The following is a 23,051-nucleotide window of genomic DNA, read 5'->3' as shown; positions in this document are numbered from 1 at the left end:
ACACTTTTAGGATTAGTTTGCATCCTGCTCAGGGTGGGATGGTATGGAATGAGAAATTTTGGAATGCCTTGTACATTCTCTATATTGCTGCTTCTGCTCAATTCATGCAGCTGAGAATGATTTGTGGGTGTGGGGTAAAGGCTTGGGCTTCGTGACTCCTAGGTACCTCTTCTTACAGTCCGTGGAGCCAGGCAGCCTCGGGCGGTAGACCTGTGACTCCCAGGAGGGTTGCTGTGGAAGGCAGAGTCCGAGCTGGGAGGAGCTGGTGAGAGGGACAGAGTCCTTGAGGGTGCCAAAGGTCTGGTGGCAGCTTCTGCAAATTTTAGAAAGAAGCTGAGACTCTTCATTACTTTATCTAGCATGGACGTTGATTTTGAAAAGACAAAGCATCAGGCATCATCTTTCTCCATGCTGCCAAAGGGGAATGACATGAGAAGAAGAACGTCTGGAGGGTCTCGGCAGAAGACGGGCATGTGTGTCTTTGGTCCTGGTGAGTGGCTCTGGAAATTCAGGGGTTTTCCCTCCTGAACAGACTCATACTGCCTGTCCGCTCCCGTTCGCTTTTAACACTAAGAGCATTCAGAGTATAATTAGGCTCCACGCTGCACAGGGCATCTGAACAGCCTGAAGCTGCCTCTTTGTCCCACCATTCCCCATAGCATTTCATTTCTGGTGTTAACTGCTCAAAATGACCTCTGCCGCTACCTGAAATAGATTTCCACACAGCAGCGTGGCTGGGAAAGCCAGATCCTGAAAATTCATTTAGTTTTTCTTAAAGTCCTTTTTAACTTAATTTCTATCTCAGAATTATTTATATACTTGATCAAAAAAGCCCTCTTTTACCCCTGCAGTGTCTTGTAAATGATATCAGATGTTACAGATGTCACCGGCGGCAGGATTCTCAAGTTGGAGGCTGCTTAATGCTTTGGAAAGACGTAAGGCTGAGAGCTGAGTGGAGTGCCCTGGTGGGGAAAGCTTATTTCCAGAGTCCAGCATCTCCAAACCATCTGAATTAGGGAGAACCTTCAGTCTTGCCAGTTGAGCAGGCTTGAGATTGATGGCTCCCTCGGTTGTTAAAGGCAGACCTAGGAAGCTCCATTTACCAAGGGCCCACCCGTGGCCTCTTTTCTAGCAGGGACTAAATATATGTAATGGGGAAACGTGGGAAATTCTCCTCTCTCTTCTGATTTGGATTAGTGAGTGGCCTTTGCACTAAGGTATGTAATCTTCGATGTTTATGTGTCAGATTTAGTACCACTTCCCAGCTATCTTTTTTAAAAAGATTTATTTTATTTAATTATTTTTCCAGTCCCCCTCCCTCATTATTTGCACTTGCTGTGTCTCCTTGTTTCTATAGAAGGCACCAGGAACCAAACTTGAGACGTCCAATTATGGGAGGGAGATGCCTAATTGCTTGAGCCACCTCCATTCCCTGCTCTTGTTGTGTCTTTCATTATGTTTTATTTATTTATTTATTTATTTATTTATTTATTTCTCTCCCCTTCATCCCCTCCCCCGGTTTTCTGTTCTCTGTCTATTTGCTGTGTCTTCTTTGTCCGCTTCTGTTGTTGTCAGTGGCAGGGGAATCCGTGTTTCTTTTTGTTGTGTCATCTTGTTGTGTCAGCTCTCTGTGTGTGTGGCACCATTCCTAGGCAGGCTGCACTTTCTTTCATGCTGGGCAGCTCTCCTTATGGGGCGCACTCCTTGCGCATGGGGCTCCCCTACGCGGGGACACCCCTGTGTGGCAGGGCACTCCTTGCGCGCATCAGCACTGTGCATGGGCCAGCTCCACACGGGTCAAGGAGGCCCGGGGTTTGAATCGTGGACCTCCCATGTGGTAGACGTACGCCCTAACCACTGGGCCAAGTCCATCGTCCTGTTTGTCTTCATGTGTCTCATGTTGCATCATCTCTTTGTGTCAGCTTGCTGCACCTGTGCATCATGTTAACTCGCTGTCTTGCTTGTGCTATCTAGGAGGCACCAGGAACCTCAATTCCCTGCTGTTTTATCTCTCATTATTCTTCTCCTTGTGTGTCTTGTTGCGTCATCTTGTTGTGTCAGCTTGCTGTGCCTGCCAGCTTGCTGTCTTCTTTAGGAGGCACCAGGAATTGACCTAGGGCCCTCCCATGTGGTAGGTGGGAGCTTAATCACTTGAGCCACATCTGCTTCCTTGTCATTTGTTTTTAATTAGAGAATTGTGGTTTTACACAACAGTCATGCATAAAATACAAGATTCCCATATCCTATCCCACCATAAACCCCTTGTATTTTGATGTGTAACATTTGCTACAATTGAATATAACACTTTTTAGAATTGTGCTATTTTTTGTTACAGTTGATGAAGGACTATTAAAATAGTATTATTAGCAAGCATCCATAGTTTACACTACATGCATTTTCCCCATATACCACTCTAATATTAAGACCTTGTATTAGTGTCATACAGCTGTTGTAATTCACAAAGCATTCTTATACTATTAACTATAGTGCAACATTTACAGATCTTAGTTTCCCATAACCATTTGTTGAAGATAATAATATTTCCCAACTAAGTGGACCTTGCCACTTTGTCAAAAATTAATTGGCCATAAATGTGAGGGTTTACTTCTGAGCTCTCAGTTGTATTCCATTAGTCTATGTGTCTGTCCTTGTACCACTACATGCTGTTTTTATTCCTGTGGCTTTGTAATAAGTATTAAGATAAAAAAGTGTGAGTCCTCCAACTTCATTCTTAATTTTAAAGATGGTTTCAGCTATTCAGGAACTCTTAACCCTTCCATATGAATCTGATGATTGGCTTTTCTATTTCTGAAAAGAAGCTGTTGGAATTTTGACTGGGATTGCTTTGAGTCTGAAATTGTTTTAGGTAGAATTGACATCTTTACAATATTAAAGTCTTCCAATCCATGAACACAAATGTCCTTCCATTTATTTAGTCTTCTTTCATTTCCTTTAGCTATGTTCTGCAGTTTTTTGGGTATAAATCCTTTACATCCTTGATTTATTCCACATGTTCTTGCTTATTGCTTATATATAGAAACACTACTGATTTGAGGATGTTGATCTTGTACCCTGCCAGTTTGCTGAATTTATTTATTAGCTCTAGGAGCTTTCTTGTGTTTTTTTTTTCAGGATTTTCTGTATAAAGGATCATATAATCTGGAAATAAGGAAAGTTTTACTTCTTCCTTTTCAATATGGATGTCTTTTATTTACATTTCTTGCCTAATATCTCTGGCAAAAATTTCCAGTACAATGTTGAATAACAGTGGTGTCAGTGGTTATCCTTTTCTAGTTCTTTATCTTGGAGGGAAAATTTTAGTATTTCACCATTTAGTAATATGTTAGCTGTGGGCTTTTCATATATGCCCTTTATCATGTTAAGGAAGTTTCCTTGTATTCCTACTGTTCCAAGTGTTTGTTTTTTTAATCAAGAAAGGGCTATGAGTTTCCAAAAAAGAGTCGGGAGGTCATCAGAGGGGTCGCACTTACACACTTATGCCTCAGCAGAGTCCCAGAGACAGCTAAAGTAGATACAACCCCAGGTACTGGTTCTCCTGAGGGCTACAGAGACACACAGGTTCTAGGGTCATGGCAGATGGCTCTGGAGTTCAGTGCCATGTCAGTTGGCCCTAGTTTGGAGTTTGTGCTCCTGAGTGTGATGGAGTTGAACTCAGATGTGACCTTTCTACACACGCCTCTTCTGTTACTTTTACTGAATCTGTGGTTGGTGCCGGGGTTGGTCAATACTCAGGAGACCTGAATCTCTGGATTGTCCATGTGACAGCCAGACCCTGAGCCTCAGCAGACTTGCTACTCCTACCCTCTGGTTTATTGGACTTACCCTGGCCAGCTAACAGGGAGGTGAAGAAGGTCAACCACCACACCAGGGAGCCAAGAGTGCCTACAACTGCAAGCAGCAGTATTGCATCCATCATCCATGTGGAATCTAAGTCTCCTCTCGATACAGAGGTGGAGTGGACATAACCGTCCCAGGGTCCAGAGGCTGAAGGAATAGAGTATGGATTAGAGTGGACTTACTGATACTCTACTATGGAACTATTGTGATTAGTAATAGAAGAAATTGTAGCATTGATGTGGAGAAAGTGGCCACGGTAGCTGCTGAGGGTAGAAAGAGGGAAGAAGAGGTATGATGTGGGGGCATTTTCAGGACTTGGAGTTGTCCTGAATGGTATTGCAGGGACAGATGCTGGACATTGTATGTCCTGCCATGGCCCACTGGGCGGACTGGGGGAGAGTATAAACTACAATGTAAAGCATTATCTATGTGGTGCAGCAGCACTCCAAAATGTATTCACCAAATGCAATGAATGTGCCACGATGATGAAAGAGGTCATTGATGCGGGAGGAGAAGGGGGAGGGGAGTGGGGGGTATATGGGGACCTCTTATATTTTTTGAATGTAACATTTAAAAAACAATAAAGAGAGAGAGAGAAAAGAAATGATGCTGTATTTTATCAGATGACTTTTCTGAATCAATTGAGATAACCTTGTGTTTCTTATCCCCATTTTGTTCATGTGGTGTATTAAATTAGTTGATTTTCTTATGTTGAAACAATCTTTGTACCAGGGATAAATCCCCTTTGATCAAGGGGTATGCCTCTTTTAATATGCTGTTGGATTCAGTTTGCTAGCATTTTGATGAAGAATTTTACAGATATATTCATAAGATATTGGCCTGTAGTTTTCTTTTCCTGAGTTATCTTTATCCAGTTTAGTATGAGGGTGATGTTGGCCACGTAGAAGGATTTAGGGCATTTTTCCTTCTCTTCAATTTTTTTGGATTAATTTGAGCAAAATTGAGATTAGGTCTTCTTGGAATGTTTGGGAGAATTTCCCTGTGAAATTATCTGGTCACTGGCTTTTCTTTATTGGGAGGTTTTTGATGACTGATTCAATCTCTATAGTAATTGGTTTATTGAGATCTGATTCTCCTTGAGTCAATCTATGTAGTTTGTGTGTTTTTAAGAATTTGTCCATTTAATCTAGCTTATCTAATTTATTGGCATACACTTGATCTTAGTGTCCTCTTACTGTCCTTTTTTATTTCAGTGGGGTCAGTAGTAATATCCCCCTTTTTAGTCCTTATTTCTGTTATTTCTATTCTCTCTCTTTTTTTCAATCTAGCTGTTTGTCAGTTTTTTTTGATCTTTTCAAAGGACCAACTTTTGGTTTTGATGATTCTCTATTGTTTGTGTTCTATATATTGTACTGTTTGGTATGTAACTTTAATCTTTGTTATTTCCTTTCTTCTGCTTGCTTTGGACTTAGTTTGCTGTTCTTTTTCTAGTTCTTTTAGGTTTGAGGCTAAGTCTCTGATTTGAAGTCTATTCTTTTTCAATGTAACCATTTAGAGCTATAAATTTCCCCCTCAACACTGCCTTTGATGCATCCCACAACTTTTGGTAAGTTGTATTTTCATTTTCCTTTGCCTCTAGATATTTCCTAATTTCACTTTTGATTTCTTCTTTAATCCACTGGTTATTTAAGAGCATGTTGTATTATACATGTATTTGTGAATTTTCCATTTTTCATTCTGCTATTGATTTCTAGCTTCATTCCGTTCTGGTAGGAGAATATACATTGCAGGATTTCAATATTTTTTGTATTTATTGAGGCTTAATTTGTCACCCAATATATACAGTCTGACCTGGAGAATGATTCATGTGCACTCAAGAAGAATGTGTATTCTCTTTTTGTTGATGCAGTGTTCTATATATGTCTGTTATGCCCAGTTCATTAGTGTATCATTCAAGTCTTGTACTTCCTTATTGATCTTCTGGCTAGATGGTCTATCCATTATTGAGAGTGATGTGTTGAAGTCTCCTAGTATTAATGAGGAACTGTCAATATCTCCCTTCAAATCTGTCAGTATTTGCTTCATATATTTTGGGGCTCTGCAGTTATGTGTATATATATTTATAATTGTTACATCTTCCTGTTGAATTGTCCCCTTTATCAGAATATAATGGCAAACTTTGTCCCTTGTAACAGTTTTTTACTTGAAGTCTGTTTTATCTAATATTAGTATAGTCACCTCAGCTCTCATTTGATTACTACTTACATGATATAATTCTTTCCATCCTTTCACCCTCAGCCTACTTGTATCTTTGAATTTAAGATACGGCGCTTGCAGACAGCATATAGTTGAGGCATGATTTTTTCATCTTTTGTGCCAATCTCTGCCATTTGCCTGGGGAGTTTAATACATTTGCATTTAAAGTCAATATTAATAAAAAATAATAAGTCAAATGATAATACAGGACTTTCTTCTGACATTTTGCTATTTAGTCATTGTAAGTCATAAATATTTTTTGGCCATCAATTCTTTATTGCCTACTTTTATATTTATTTGCTTTTTTTGGTTACCATATTGAAAGCCTTCTCTTTTCTGTCTGAATATATTCATGCTGTATTTTCCTTGAGTTAGCATGGGTTAAAATTTAACATCCTAAATATATAACAGTCGTATGTGGTTTGAAGCCAACTTAACTTCAATAGCATGCACATATATATTTCCTGTACCCCTCTATCCCCCCTCCAATTTTTTACTTGTTACCACTTTTATCTTTGAACATTTTATGTCCAAAAAACATAGGTTTATCATTACTTTCATGGATTTGTCATTTTATCGAATAAGAAATGGAGTTACATACCAAACAATACAATACAATAATACTGTTATTTATAATTATCCAGGTGGTTACCTTTACCTTAGGTCTTTATTTTTTATGCTGCTTTGAACCACTGTCTCATGTTCTTTCTTTTCAGTCTGCAGAACTCCTTTTAGCATTGCTTTTAGGAAAGGCCTGGTGTTGATGAGCTCCCACAGCTTTTTAGCTCTTCCTTAGATGTTGTACCATGTTCTGGCCTCTAGAGTTTCAAAATAGTTGTTTCAGACAGTTCTTGCCTATTTAACACAAGTAAAGGTTTGTCAGTTTTATTGATCTTTTCAAAGAACCAACTTTTCATTCCTTTATTCTCTCTATTTTTTTATTCTCTATTTCATTTATTTCTGCTCTAATCTTTATTTCCTTCTTTTTGTTCATTTTGGGTTTAGTTTTCTCTTCTTTTAACAGATACTTCAACTGTGTGGTTAGGTCTCTTGTTTAAGATCTTTCTTCTTGTTTAATGTAGGCATGTAGAGCCATAAATTTCCCTCTCCACACTGCCTTTGTTGCATCTCATAAGTTTTGGTATGATGTGTTTTTTGTTTTCATTCACCTCATGATATTCCTTAATTTTTCCTGTGATTTCTTCTTTGACACATTTATTTATAAGGGTAGTGTTTAATTTCCACATACTTGAAAATTTTCCAATTTTTCACTCTATATTAATTCCTAGTTGCCTTCCATTGTGATTGTAGGAGATACATTATATGATTTCAATCCTTTTACATTTATTGAGACTTGTTTTGTGGCCTTATATATGGTCTATCCTGGAGAATCATCCATTTGCACTAGAGAAGGTATGTGTTTTGCATTCAATACTCTTTTCTAGTATTTGGATTTCAACACTTTGAATACTATGTGTCTTGGCATTGTTCACTTTGAGATTATTCTGTTTGAGGTTCATTTGGCTTCTTGAATATGTGTATTTATGTCTGTCATTAAACTTGGGAAGAGTTCTGCCATCATTTCTTTGAATGGTCCTTCTAACTCTTTCTTTCTTCTCCTTTGGTACTCCTATAATGTGTACATTGGTATGCCTGATGATGTCCCACAGGTCTTTTAGGTTCTGTTCCCTTTTTCATCTTTTTTCTTCTGCTTCTTAGGCTGAATCATGTCCATTGTCTTATTTTCAAGTTCACTGATTCTTTCTTCTGCCATTTCCAATGTTTTTTTGAAGCTTTATAGACAATTTTTCATTTCCGTATTATGGTCTTCAACTTCAGTATATCTGTTTGGTTCCTTTTTAAAAATTTCTATCTGTATATTGACATTTTGATATTGTTCATTCATTGTTTTCCTGATATCCTTATTTCTTTCTCTGTGTTTTCTTTTATCTCTTTGTGCATATTGAAAATCATTTTTTAAGGGCATAAGTGTATATCTTCTTCATTGACGTTTCCTGAATTTTTATCTTGTTCTTTTGGCTGAGTCATCATTTCATGTTTCTCTGTTTGTCTTGTAACCTTTTTTTGCATAGTAGATTTTAATATTTTAATGTGTTAACTCTTGGATCTTGTCCTGAGCTATCTGTTCGTTAAGTTTGTGTCTAGCTAGTTGTATGATAGAGATTCCCTTGAGTGTCAGAAACTAAAAAAAGCAAAAAACCAATGCAAAAAATAAAAACCTGCAAAAAAAACAACTTTTACTTTGGAAATTGGCTCTGTGATGGCTGTTGCTTTTCTTCAGAGTTCAGCCCTCCTATCCAGAAGATCAGCCCTAAGCAAAAGTGCAAGTTTCTTTGTTTTTTCCTTGCTTGTGTCTTGTCCTAGGCTTGTACTGGTAGCCTTAGGAATTTCCCAGTTTACAGGTATTTGAGTGCCCCCTCTACTTCCAGTGTAATAGACTATCCCACCCGACCTCCCAGGTGCTCACACAATAGTATATCTTCAAGCAGTCTACCCTTTGCTCCAGACCACTTTGGCTTACTGTTGCGTTTTATTTTTTACACTGTTTTAGGTATCTGAGAGCTGTTTCTGCTTTCAGGATACATTCCGGGAGCGTTAGAGATTAGTGTCCTGGTTCATTATTTCAAGTTGCCACTGGATTGGTTCCAACATACAGGCACCCCAGGATGAATATAGCAGTTACTATGTCCACTTACTGTGGGCCAGGGACCCACAACGGGAGCACAGGTCACCTCTGCTCTGTGCTGGGAATGAAATGGGTGAGGGACAACAAAGAGACCATCATCACCTATTATTTTTAAAGTTTGTGTTTTATTTATTTGTCACTTGCCCAGGTATTGGAACTCTTTAAATGCTTTCTGGAGTTTTCAGTGAGATAGCTCTGACAGTTTTTGCTAGTTGTTCAAGTATTCTGTGGGAGAACAGAGAGTCTTATGCCACCTGGAGGGTCAGACACGACCATCTTTGTTGACTGGAAGTCCACAGAGTTTTTAATAAGTGAACGTACTTTGTAAATCTTCAGAAAGATGCAAAGTAAGAGGTAGACTCTTAAAACAGAATTTTCACAACTCCTTGTTTATGTCCATTATAGGTTTTATCATGTTCTGAAGTTATCTTTTAATTTTTTTGTTTGTTGTTTATGGTCTGCCCTTTTACCCTAGCCCCCATCAAACTGTAAGATCTAGAGATCCAGATTCTGACTGTGATAGATTGGGTTATAGTACATTGGTGATCTCTCTGAGAATAACAAATGTCAAGTAAAAAAAAAAAACTATTTGAAGTCTTCAGAAAGATTCAGAGGAATTCGAAACTGGAGGTTAAATATCCCCCAAAAGGAGAAACTTCAGTAATGTGAGTCAACATGCTTCAACTCATTTTTCCTTGGGAGAATTTGCTGATTCTGGATTTAAGACAAGGGGCTGAGAATTCTGATTAAGATCTCAGACAGTGCGCTACTGCCAAGAGGCAGAAAAACAGAATTTCTGGAAGTTTTGGGGTCTAGAAAGACTAAAGTAGAGACTTGAAGGTCCAGCATAATAGGTAGAAGGGAAAACTGGAGAATTAAATCTAAAAATTCACCAGGTTTTACTCAAAACGTTTGCTAAATTCTGAGTCTGCAGAGACAAAAAGCTAAATATGTTAGGAGAAAGCCTTTGAAAAATAGAATGCTGACTTGGGAAGTCTTTGGAAGAGATACTAATTGGAGTACAGGATCTACCCAGAAAAAGGGTACCTGGTGAAAACCCCAGGCTCTCAGTTGGAAACTCTAAAGGATAAACAGAAGTAGATAGAGCCTTACTAAAAGTTTAATACATAGTAAAAGTGATTGTGTGATGGTACCAACTCACATTCTCTGCTTCACAGGGGAAAAGGACAAACTTCCTCCAAAAGACTATAACATCATTTGAAACCATTACAGTTTATTATTTTTAGTGTCATTTAGTCAATAAAACTGCCAGGTATTGCTAGAAACTGGACTGAGAACTAAGAGTACTAAAAAGAGACAATAGAGTCTTCTAATATTCAGATCATATCTAGGTCTTTATCAAACAAGAACTTTAAAATAAATATGATTAAAATATTAAAGAAAATAGAGGGAAACGGACCTTGGCCCAGTGGTTAGGGCGTCCGTCTACCACATGGGAGGTCCGCGGTTCAAACCCCGGGCCTCCTTGACCCGTGTGGAGCTGGCCATGCGCAGTGCTGATGCGCGCAAGGAGTGCCGCACCATGCAAGGGTGTCCTCCGCGTGGGGGAGCCCCACCCGCAAGGAGTGCGCCCGTGAGGAAAGCCGCCCAGCGTGAAAAGAAAGTGCAGCCCGTCCAGGAATGGCTCCGCCCACACTTCCCCTGCCGCTGACGACAACAGAAGCGGACAAAGAAACAAGACGCAGCAAATAGACACCAAGAACAGACAACCAGGGGAGGGGGGGAAATTAAATAAATAAATAAATCTTTAAAAAAAAAAAAAAAAGAAAATAGAGGAAAAGACAGACAAAATATAGTACTTTTATAAGAAAGGTAATTTATTTTTAAAAATTGAATGCTCTGATGATAGTTACTCAAATCCACACATGATGAAATCTCACAAAACAATTTTCATAGAGACACACAGACACACACATGCACACAATCTGAATAAGGTCTTATTAATAGCTAATATTATTGTACCAATCTAATTATCAGGTTTCAATAATGCACTTTTGTTGTGTAAGATCTTATTTTTAGATATCTGAGAATTCTGAACTTTTTAACAGCTACCTGTGAGTTTTAAACTATTTTAGAATAAGAAGTTATAATATGGAGGCATTTTTGGGACTTGGAGTTGTCCTGAATGATATTGCAGGGACAAATGCAGGCCATTATATATCCTGCCATATATATCCTGAATGGACTGGGAGAGAGTGTAAACTATCCATGCTGTGTAGCAGTGCTCCCAAATGTATTCGTCAAATGCAATGAATATATCACACTAATGGAAGAAGTTGTTGATGTGGGAGTATGGGGGCGTGGAGAGTGGGGTATATGGGAACATCTTATATTTTTTAATGTAACATTTTGTGTGATCTATGTATCTTTAAGAAAAGATAATAAACAGAGTCTATTCCATCTAGAAAAGTTATAATAAAATAATTGAAAAATAAAATGTAAATTCTGGAACTAAAATATAATCATTTTAATTAAGAAATCCAGAGTTAGTTTTAACTTTTAATTTGACATAGAAGAATGGAAGGATACAGGTCAATAGAATATAGGCAGACTGATACACAGGGAGAGAAAAAAGAGGGAGCTAGAGAAAAAAGATTAAGGAACATACTGAATACAGGGAAGCATCTAAAATAATGTAATTTTCATCCCAGATGTTGATGAGATCTAGAATGGATCAGGAAAAAATATTTGAAGAGATAATTGTTGTTAAATTTTCCATACTGATGAAAAACAGCCAACCACAGATTCAAGAAGCTATGAACCCAAAGTAAGAAAAATATAAAGAAACCCAGGCACATCATCATAATATAACTACATAAAATCAAAGACAAAATGAAAATCTTAAAACCAAAGAAAACATTACCTTAAAGAAATAATAATAAGACTCACAGCTAATTTTTTAAACAGAAATAATGGAAGACAGACGTCAATAAAATAGCATCTTTAATATGCTGAAATAGCAAAACAAACAAACCCCGTTAACTTGGAATGAAATGATATAACTAGGAAAATTAGCCTTCAAAAATTAAATCGGATCCAAGATGGCGGAATAGGGAATGGCAGGCTGCACCCCTCCTCCAGAAACTGTGGGAAGGCAGGCAGGTTTATCTGGCAAAAGGGAAGCTGTGGGACTGTAGGGGCAATTGGAGAGGGCAGCTAGGGAGTGGGTACACAGTTGGTGGGGGGAGAGGGAGGCTATCAGAGATAGGGCAAGTAGGTCAGTGCCCAGCTGGCTCTGAGATGGAAGCTAGGGAAGTGATATGGCTGGAAAACCAGCGTTCAGCCAGCTCTGAGAGTGAGTAAAGTCACTGGGCGGCCAGGGGTGCATCCCAGTGTCCAGCAGGCTCTCAAGGTAGGGAGCTGCAGGGCAAACAAGTGTGAGGACCAACACCCAGTTGGCTCAGGGGGAAAGAGGAAGAGCAGGGGAGGGGAGGTAAGGCAGGCAGACAAGATCTCACCTGCTTCTGGGAAAAAGAGAGATGCCAGTCTTTACTGAAGCGGCTCCAGGGAGAGGGGAGCGGGGAGCTGATCAGGTTGGCTGTCACATCCACCCATCCTGGGAGAGAGAGGAACCGGGTGAATGAGGTGGTGGGCTGACAGTGCCTAATAGCCTGGGTGAGAGGGGAGCCAGGACAGGTAAATGGTGAGCTCTCAGATGCCCAACAATCCTGAGGGAAAGGGAACGAGGAGAGGGAGCTGGAGAGCTGTCAGGTGCCCAGCCAGTCCAGAAGGAAAGGGAGCCAGAGAGTGACCCAGTGAGTTGTCACTCACCAGCCATCTCCTTCAGGGAGGGGGAGCTGTGGGACAGGCAGCCTTGCAACAGGGAACTTAGACTTAGGTTTATTTTAAGGTTTTTTATTTTTTTAATTTATTCTTTTTTCCCCCTCTCTATGTCCAGATACCTGCAGAGGGTGGGCCACAGGGTGATTGACTGGTGAGCACTGGAAGTCTGAAATGTTTGTTAGTGACCTGAGAGGGAAGCCTGATTTTTCTGCTTTTCTTTATTTCTCCTAATTTTCTTTATTTCTTTTTCTTTCTTTCATTTCCTCCTCTTCCTTTGCTATTCTTTCATTCCACTTTCTCTTGTTTGGTCTTGATTTTCTTTCTTCTCATCTTTCTGGTTTTATTTTATTCATTTTCTTTTTTTCTTGTCTTCTTCCACCTTTTTTATTCTTATTCTTTTTTTATTTTTTATGATTTTTCACTCTTATTACTTATTTTTTCCTTGTTTTTTTATGGTTCCTTTCATTGCATTTATTATCATTCTTTTTTTCTTCTTCTTTCTTTCCTTTTTTATGGTTTTCATATTTTTTTTGAGGAACACAGACAACTATGAGAATAAAAAATAAGTGTAACCAAGTGTCAAAGAGGAACCATAAAACAAATGAAATAAAATCCTAGAGTATAGAGAGAAGCTAACCAATTGAATAAGCCCATCAAGATAACCAGATGCTAGACACCAGCAAAAAATTACAAGCCATACTAAGAAACAATAAGACATGGCTTATCAACAAACTAAAAAGCAGGAAGAGATGCATAATGTGGAACAACTAATTAAGGATGTCCAAACAAATACCATGAATCAACTTAATGAAGTGAAGGAAGAGATAAAGGATATTAAGAAAACACTGGGGGAATATAAAGAAGACATTTTTAACATACATAAAAAGAAAACTTCTGATGGTGATGAAAGGCACAATGCAGGAAATTAAAAATACACTGGGAGAACATAAGAGCAGATTTGAACAGTAAGAGGAAAAATTAGTAACATTGAAAATAGAACATATGAAATCACTCAGTTATTAGAACAAATAAACAAAGAAATAGAAAAAAAATCAGCAGGAACTCAGGTAACTGAATGACAGAATGAAACACATGGCATCCCATAGGGGAAATGAATGGGGCAGGAGGAATTTTGAAGGAAATAATTGCTGAAAATTTCCCAACTCTTATGAGGGACATGGATGTACATGTCCTGAAAGTGCAGCACACTCCAAACAACATGAAACCCAACAGGCCTATCCCGAGACATATACTTATCAGATTGTCACATGCTCAAGATAAAGAGAGAATTTTGAAAGCAGCAAGAGAAAAGAGATTCATAACATATAAGGGAAGCTCAATAAAATTAAGTGCTGATTTCTAATCTGAAACCATGGAAACAAAAAGGCAATTGTTTAACGTAGTTATGGTGCTAAAAGAAAAATCTGTCAGCCAAAAATTCTATATCCATCAAAATTGGCATTTAAAACTGAGGGAGAGTTCAAAATATTCACAGATAAACAGAAATTGAGAGTTTGTCAACAAGAGTCCCACCCTTTAAGAAATCCTATAGAGAGTTCTACAGTTTGAAAGGAAAAAACGAGAGAGACGGTTGGAGGAGAGTGTAGAAAGGAAGGTTATTGGTAAGAGTAACTAAAAGGATAAAAAGAAAAAGAAAAACAAAATATGACATATATAAACCTAAAGAAAAAAATGAGTAATGTATGTACTGCCTTGCCAGTAATAACTTTGAATGTTATTGGACTAAACTCTCCAATCAAAAGACAGAGATTGGCAGAATGGATAAAGAAATATGACCATCTATAGGCTGTCTACAAGAAACTCAACTTAGACCCAGAGATGCAAGGAGGTTGCAAGTGAAAGGTCGAAAAATGATTTTACATGCAAACAATAAGCAAAAAAAGGGCAGGAGTAGCTATGCTAATATCAGACAAAATAGATTTTAAATGAAAAACTATTATAAGAGATAAAGAAGGGCACTATACATTAATAAAAGGGTTAATCTATCAAGAAGAAAGAACAATCATAAATTTTCATGCACCTAACCAGGGTGTCCCAAATACATGAGATAAACAATGGAAAAATTAGGGGAGAAATAGATGCCTCTACAATCATGGTGGGGGATTTTAATATAATACTATCACCATCAGAGAGAACATCCCATAAGAGGGTTAATAAAGAAACAGAGACCTTGAATTACATGTCAGAGGAACTATACCTAATAGACATATACAAAACACTATACCTAAGTACAGCAGGATATACTTTCTTCTTCTTTTTTTTAAAAACATTTATTTCATTTATTTCTCTTACCATGCCCCCCCAGTTGTCTGTTCTCTGTGTCCATTTGCTGCATGTTCTTGTTTTTGTCTGCTTCTGTTGTTGTCAGTGGCATGGGAATCTGTGTTTCTTTTGCTGCGTCATCTTGCTGCGTTAACTCTCCGTGTGTGTGGTGCCATTCCTGGGCAGACTGAACTTTCTTTCACGCTGGGTGGCTCTCCTTACGAGGTGCACTTCTTGGGCGTGGAGCTCCCCTATGCAAGGGGCACCCCTGTGTGGCACGGCACTCCTTGCGAGCATCAGCACTGTATGTGGGCCAGCTCCACACGGGTCAAGGAGACTGGGGGTTTGAACCATGGACCTCCCATGTGGTAGATGGATGCCCTATCCACTGGGCCAAGTCCACTTCCCTATACTTTCTTCTTAAGTATACAAGAATCACTTTCCAGGCTAGACCACATGCTAGGTCACAGATCAAGTCTTAGAAAATTTAGAAAGATTGAAATTATACAAAGTAATTTCTAGAAACACACAAGCAACCTACACTGACAAAAGTAGAAATGGGAGAATTCAACAGACCAATCTCAGAGTAGTGAGACTGAATTAGTCATCAGAAACCTCCCAACCAAGGAAAGCCCAGGACCAGATAGCTTCACAGGTGAATTCTACCAATCATTCTGGAAGGAACTAACTCCAATCCCAGAAAATAGAAGTGGTCAGAACATTACGTAACTCATTCCTTGATGCCAACATCACCCTAATATCAAAGCCAAATAAAGACACCACAAGAAAACTACAGACCAATCTTTCTAATTTACCTGGGTGCTAAAATCCTCAACAAAATACTTGCTAATCATATTCAACAGCACAGCAAACAAATCATACACCACGACCAAGTGGTTTTCATCCCTGACATGCAAGGATGGTTCAACATCAGAAAATCAATCAATGTAATAAACCACAATAACAGAAAGAAAAAAATCACATGTTTTTTTTTCCCGTATGATAATTTCAGCTTCATTACAAGTTTTGAAAGGTAGGGATTTAGTACAAACCAAATCCCACATCTATTGCTATTCTAGGGCCAATGTGCATGGGGTGACAACAAAAGATGGTGGATACATGGAAAGTAAAATGGAAAGCAAAACCTCTGAAGGAGTAACTGGGTAGGGAAGGTGAACCATCAGTATATATGTTTCTTGGCATTTCAAAATCTATAAAACTCAACTAAAACTACTTTACCTTTAGTGCTAGAAAACAAAGGTCTACAATAATTTAAAGATACACATCCATATTTGATGATGTGGTTAGTGGTTGGATTTTGAAATTAATTTCTAAAATTGACATAAAATGAGATATTTCTTATTGTTTTCATCATAGAATATTTTATCATGTAAGTTATTCAGAGGAATCTTCCCAATAATTTATCTCTCTTCATAGGAGTTCTCTTTTATTCCTGCTCCTCATTCCTGATTAAGTCCTATCTTTAGTTATTCATAATAACCATAGGAGTGATAGAAGATGCTTTGGTGGAAGACAAGAATTGTGAACTGAAAGTTTTAGGCATTAGGGTTGAAAGTCTAATGTTCAGAAAAGTGAAATAGCATTTTTCCCTCCCTTCCTCTCTTGAATTTCCTCTATTTTTATTTTTTCAATATTATTACAAACGAGGGACTATCTTCTTCATGAAGAGCTATCTGGATTTTGTAAGGTGAATGCTGTGTCAGTCACAAGATCACTGAGGTTGATTGTTAAGCAGTTACCCATAATAGCTGCAGCAGTGATGAAGAATAGGTATTCTGTGGCTTGAACCAGGATGTGAATCAGTGTTCTGCTACTTTGTGGATTAATTGTATGCCATTGACCTTGACATTACATTGCCAATAACAAAGGAACAAAGACTGCGATGCATGCTGTCATAGAATCACATATTGAAAAATTTTCCTCAGTGATCTTAAAAATTTTGTAGCCATGATCCCTTTTGATGATTTGGGAAAAACCATGGACCAGTGCTACTCAAACTTCAATGTGCATATTAAATAAATAACCTGTGGGTCTCATTAAAATGTTGATATGGTAGACCCTATGTGTCTGGAGTGGGGATTGATAATCTGCATTTATCATACATTCCCAGGTGATGCAGATGTTGCTCATCCTCAGACCAATAGCCTAAATACCAAGGCTTTAGACTAGAAATTCTCAACACATGGCTGCACATTAGAATCAAATGGAGAGTGTTTTAAAAAATCCATGCCTGGCACCAACCCAACATGAATTAAGTCATAACCTCTGAGAATGGCACTTGGCATCTTTTAAAAATCTATTCAGAGTGCATCCAGGGTTTTGAACAGAAAATACAGAATCTGTCTTTAGAAAAAGTACATGTATATGATAATTTTGCATGCAAATTCTGGGGGCCAAGGGTGCTCAGAATCAAATCAATAAAAATTAAGAACCTGTACTTTAAAGGAAAGAAACATTAAGGATATGGAACATGGTACTCTCCCTAATCTTTTCTCATTTTATCAGACTAATATATGTATACATCTATTTATTCATTTATTTGACAAACATTTGTTGAGTATCTACTACTAATATAAGCAATTTGTGATGGCCCTAGGGGTATAAATTTAAAGATATAAGAACTTAATGCTATTCCAAAGTGCTGTGCAAATGAATATGATTTCTTTAACATGTTGTAGAATTACTCTTATGAATAGAAAAGGGACTCAGTCTTTCTCTCTTACTTCTTACATGTCTTATTGAAGTTGGTCGAAGTTGAGTCCAATCTATAGATTTGTTTACTTCGACGGCATTTGGTAGATGAGGATTTAAGGATGGGACCAATGAAAATTTCTTGAAATTCTAAATCTAGCTTCAGGATTTGATGGATGTGGCTTGGAGGTTATCAAACTCTGCGCTGAATCACCTTGAAGTGTCACAGCAAACTCACATGGAATTGTGGCTTATTTTAGATTTTTGAAGAAGACACATGGATATCTGTTGGGCACAGCAAAATCTGCTAGTTCAAGGTAGTTCCAGTTTCAATAGCATGTAGCGTTTATTGTAATGATTCATATATTTGTGAAGCTAGTTTTTTGGTGGTTTATGTGATTTAAAAATGCAAATATCATACAAGAATCATTGTGGAACAGGAGTTGCATCTGGTTACATCCAATCTGATTCCAAGGTTTGAGAAGTTGTGTAGTAGTGCCCAACAGGTGCTTGCATACCATGAAGAAGTAATTTCAGAATACGTTAGAAATATATTTTCTTTCAATTTATATGTATTTTTTCAAAGAGCAACAAGTTATGAGGAAACAAAAGCTTATTAGTTTGCCTGACCCAACTACTTGATAATGGATTGATTTAGCGTGTTTGTTTATTTTGGCATAGAGCATGTTGCTCTCCTCTCCTCGGCTCTTGTTTGGCTTTAGTGACTTGATTTGCCAATAAAATGCTGCAGATGTGACATTCTGGGGGGTATGAAGCTAGGTCTGGGTCTCTTAGAATGATTATTCTAGGGAAAGCCAGCCAGCAAGTAAGAAGTACAAATGCCCTGAAACTGCTATTCTCTGAGGAAGCTTAAGCCAGCCATGTGGAAAGGCTTCACAGAAGTTGAGAAACTCAGCCAGTCTCTGGCTATTCCTGTCATCTCTGCCAACTATAACAGTGAAGAAACTTTCAGCTTCATCTGTCATCTGACAACAAATACATGCGAGGTCCACCATGTGAGAACTACCCAGATAAACTTATCAATTCCCAGAACTGTGAGAGGTAATAATATATTGCTGCTTTAAGCCATTAAGATTTGGAGTCAGTTTTTATGGAGAAATTGATAACTGGAACAGAATTTGGTTAGCCTAAAGTAAGATGCTGCTATAACATAAATACAAAACTTATGGCAGCTAGTTTCAGAGTAAGCAATGGGTGGAAGCTGGAATGTCCTCACAGATTCTATTAGTGAAATCTAAGAAAGTTTCAAAGAGGCTGTGATGGCTTGAAAGGCTGAAGAAAATGTGCTGGAAGTTAGAGAAAAGGAGGCACTTATTTTACTGATGGCAACATTGTCAGCTATAATAACGTGGGAAATAGAAAAAGGTTGAAATGAATTAATGGTTTCGTTCAGAGAGATTTGAAGGCAGAATGTAAATAGTGCTAACTGACTTATTCTAGCTGCCTATTATAAAATATATGTAGAGATTGAATAAATAAGGAATGGTTTAGTTTTCTAGAAAAATCTAGAGGAAATTTAAATGAACCAAACAAGCATTCAAAAATAAACTTATTTCTCTTCTCCAGATCTCCAAGCAAAATATTCTCAAAATAGAAATACTCTTAGGGAAAACACAAAATCAAGAACATTACTAATAAAGTATTGTTTCAGAGTATAAGTCTCAGACTTATTGGACACTTTGTTGTGACATCAAAAAGAATTAAAATCATGCCTTGTAGAGCTTCTTAGAATATTAAATGTGTCTCTTAGACTTTCTTCTCTAGAAAATAATCTTTAGATCCTTAAAAATAGACAAAAGTCTTCTAAGGCTCTTCGGAGTAATAAAAAGGGACTGTCCCAGAAAGGAGTATGGTTTTTTTAATCTCATTTAGTGGATTATAATCTGATATATGGGAAACCCACAAAAATTTTAAAGGAATTATATCAGCTTGGACTAAAAGGAACAGAGATAGCATGAAATGAAAGAGGTCTTTGGGGACCAAATCTTGTCTTGACAAGACAAGTTCAAGTCTTATCCCCAGACGTCTGTGTGCACAAATAGGATATTTGAAGATCTTGTTAAGATGAGGCAAAACTGAATCAGGGTGGACTTTAATCCAATATGACGATAATCCTTATGAACAGAGAAAATCTAGTCAGAAACACAGAACACTGAGGAGGAGGAGACACAGAAGCCACAAGAGGAGAGTGAAGAAGACAGATCACTGTGTGATGGTTGCAGAGATTGGTTGCTAGTAAGCCACCACTAGAATGCTATAGACTTTGAAGAAAGCATGGGTACGTTGATTTTGGATTTCTAGTCTGCAAAACTCTAAGGCAATAAATTCTTATTGTTTAAGCCTACCAGTCTGTGGTATTTCTCATTGAAACCTCTTTCTAGGCCTCTTCTGTCAGTCTCAGGTGCTCTCATTTCTTCCCCATTTCAGCTGCAAGCTACCAGGAATATGGCTCATCTCTCCCTGGGGCTTCTCTCCTTGCAGCTCCAGGTGAAACAGGTCGTTCTTTCAGATGGCTGCATCAAATATGACAGCTCCCTTTTCTTGTGTTTCTGTTTTTATCAGATCCACCAAAAGGACAGAGGCTCAACCTCACTGACACCTTGCTAAGATAGCCCAGTTGAAAAGGTCTCACATCCACAGGCATGGCTTCTTTCACAAACATAATCTCTCTCCTTTTGGGATTCATAAGATAATTTCAAATGGCCCCACTTTACCCTCTGAATCCCAGAAAGTCAGTTTCCTTCCATATGTAAAATATATTCATTACATCACAATATTTCAAAAGTCTTAATCATTTCAGTAGCAATGATAAGTACAAACTCACATAAAAATCAGTTATACCCATGCAGTTAGTCTTGGGGCAAAGTTCCCCTCTGGCTGTAGATCTGTGAAACTTGGAAAACAAGTTATCTGCTTCCAATATACAGACATATTGGAGGGACAAATATAGGATAAACATTTGCATTACTGTAAGGAGAGATTGGGAGGGAAACAGGAACCATGTGTCCCCAACAGTTCTGAAAACTTGCAGGGCATACTCCATTAGATATCACAGTCTGAGAGTCATCCTTAAAAAGATGTCTTATTCTCCTCAGGGCTCCTCTTGGGAGCCCACCTTTTCCATGGACTTGCCCAAAGGCCAAACTTTAAGCATCTGGGTGGTGGTCAATTCCAGACCTCACTGTCCAAGAACATTGGGGTGACATCCTCACTTTCCCCACTCTCCGGGGGAACATTCTCAACCCCTTAGTACATTAAGGCAGCAGCAACATTAGTCTTAATCTTTGGCACACAGACCCAACTCCCTCACAATTGTGGGGAGGTTATCTGACTTTCCTTAATTTAGGGGGAATAGGCCCAACCCCTCAGAGCAGTGGGGTGGAGACCTAACTCTCCCCAGCCACTGGGGAATGTGCTCTGCCCTCCCTGTAGCTTAGGGCAGCAAACTCTCCCTGAAGCAGTCTAGAAGGTCTACCCTCTTCAAATGCAGGGCCAAACTCACCCTTTCCACACACATGGGTGGGGTCCCGCTCTTGACCTAAGGAGATATCTTAATTCCAGACCTCAGCTTCCATGGTTTTCCTTTAGAAGCCAATTTTCCTTCAATCTCTTCTCTCCTTGTCCCTTTTAGTCTAGGCTGACAGTTGTTTTACTCATACAGATCTTGCAAAAAGCTTGCTAGTTTTGGATGCAGGAAATAGGGGTCCATGCTGTCAGAAAATGAGACGTTTCACAAGTCCCTTCTGGATAACTGCATTTTCAATCCTGATTTATAAGTTCCAAGTTTAGTTTAGTCATCACATAGGGCACTATCCTCTGAGTGATTGTTTTCTGAAAGGTTGGAATTTCCCAAATCATCAGTTTCTGGTTTCTTTGTGCCCAGCAGTTTAGTTCCCATCGCATCTCTTCCCTTTTACATTTTGCTATTAACCTGCAAGGAGAAGCCAGGCCACATTTTCCACATTTAATTTGGAAATCTCCTCAGATAAATGTCCAAGCTCATCATTTTCAAATCCTGCCTTCCATCGAACATCAGGAGTCAATTTTGCAAGATTCTCTGTCATTTTAAAACAAAGAGCACCTTTCCTCCAGTTTTCAATCATGATTTCATCATTTCCTTCTAAGGCCTCACAGGTAATAACTTCAGGGTTCATATTCCTACAAACAGTTTCTTCAAAGCAATCTAGGCCTTTCCTGTCAAGCATCTCATAATTTCTCCAAAATACAACCTTAACCCATTTCTAAAACTATTCCAGCTTTTTTGGTAATTGCAGCAGCATAACCACCCTCTCCTGGTACCAATTTCTGTTTTAGTTTGCCAAAAGGCTTTAAAGTAAAGTATCAGAAATGGGTTGGGTATTATAAAGGGAATTTGTTTAGGGTAAAAGCTTACAGTTCCAAGGCCTTGAAAAGTCCAACACAAGGTACCATAAAGAGGAGCTTTCTCACCAAAGTCAGCTGTCACGTGGTGAAGTAAGATGGTGGCCGATCTCTGCTGAAGTCTTAGTCTTCCCCTCCAGGCTCACTGTTTGTCAGAGCCCACCTCCCAGAGCTCAGCGGTGAGCAACCAGGCATAAGGCTTGCCTCTTTCTAGGCCTCCTCTATCAGTCTCAGCTGCTCCACTTTCTTCCTGTGTTCAGCAGCAAGTACCAGACATATGGCTTACCTTTCTCTGGGCCTCAAGCTCTTTGAGCCTCTTGGGGGCTTCTCTCTTTGCAGTTAGCTGTGGATAAAACTGGATGGCTGGATCAAATATGGCAGCTTCCTTCTCCTGCATCTCCATTTGTATCAGACCCAGCAAGAAGGCAGAGATTCAACCTCACCGACACACCTCACTGACATAGTCCAACTGAAAGGGTCTCACATCCACAGGAGTGGATTATTTTGCAAACATGATGTTCTTCTTTTGGGGATTCATAAAATAATTTCAAACTGCCACATTCCTTTTTTGGGACAATGAGGCCTATTGAAATTATCTTATGCCTGTCTCACCATTATATGTTGGGTGTTGGGGTGAAGGGTTTGATAGCCTGTCTGTTTATTTCACAGGACTGCAGATGGAAAGAAGTTGTACTCAAGATATGTGTGAGGATTAATACCAAAAGGAGCTCATTTGCATTTGAGTTTAACTTAAAAAGATTCTGTATTTTGAGCAATTGCTGTAATGGGATGGAACTTTAGTGGTCTTGGGAGAGGATGAGTGTATATTGCATAAGGGGAGATCATTAAAGGTTGGAGCCAGAGGGTGGACTGGGAAAGAAACATGTTCCAGCAATAGAAACCATAGTACAAGTTCTGAGAACTCTGTCCCAGAGATGAATGTACAAACTTTGAGATCCTCATGTGATCTGGCCATCAAGCAAACAGAATATGGTGGTAGAGGCTGAAACATATGATAAGAGATATTTTTAGTTCTCTATTGCTGGGTAATAAATTACCTAAATACTTA

General features: G+C 38.6%; 1 protein-coding gene across 1 annotated transcript in view; it reads left to right on the top strand.

Moving 5' to 3' along the window:
* Window positions 1-321: 321 nt before the first annotated feature.
* Window positions 322-23,051, top strand: part of OPCML (opioid binding protein/cell adhesion molecule like) — a 1,279,663-nt gene continuing 1,256,933 nt past the window's right edge. Inside the window, exon 1 of the mRNA XM_058289337.2 lies at window positions 322-490. Within this exon, the coding sequence (XP_058145320.1) occupies window positions 361-490 (130 nt within the window). The 5' untranslated portion in view covers window positions 322-360. The remainder of the gene's footprint in view (window positions 491-23,051) is intronic.

Source organism: Dasypus novemcinctus, chromosome 27 (assembly GCF_030445035.2).
Source record: "Dasypus novemcinctus isolate mDasNov1 chromosome 27, mDasNov1.1.hap2, whole genome shotgun sequence".
NCBI classification, from domain to species: Eukaryota; Metazoa; Chordata; class Mammalia; order Cingulata; family Dasypodidae; genus Dasypus; species Dasypus novemcinctus.
Note: the sequence above shows the minus strand (reverse complement) of the source record. Positions and strands in the feature narration are given on the sequence as shown.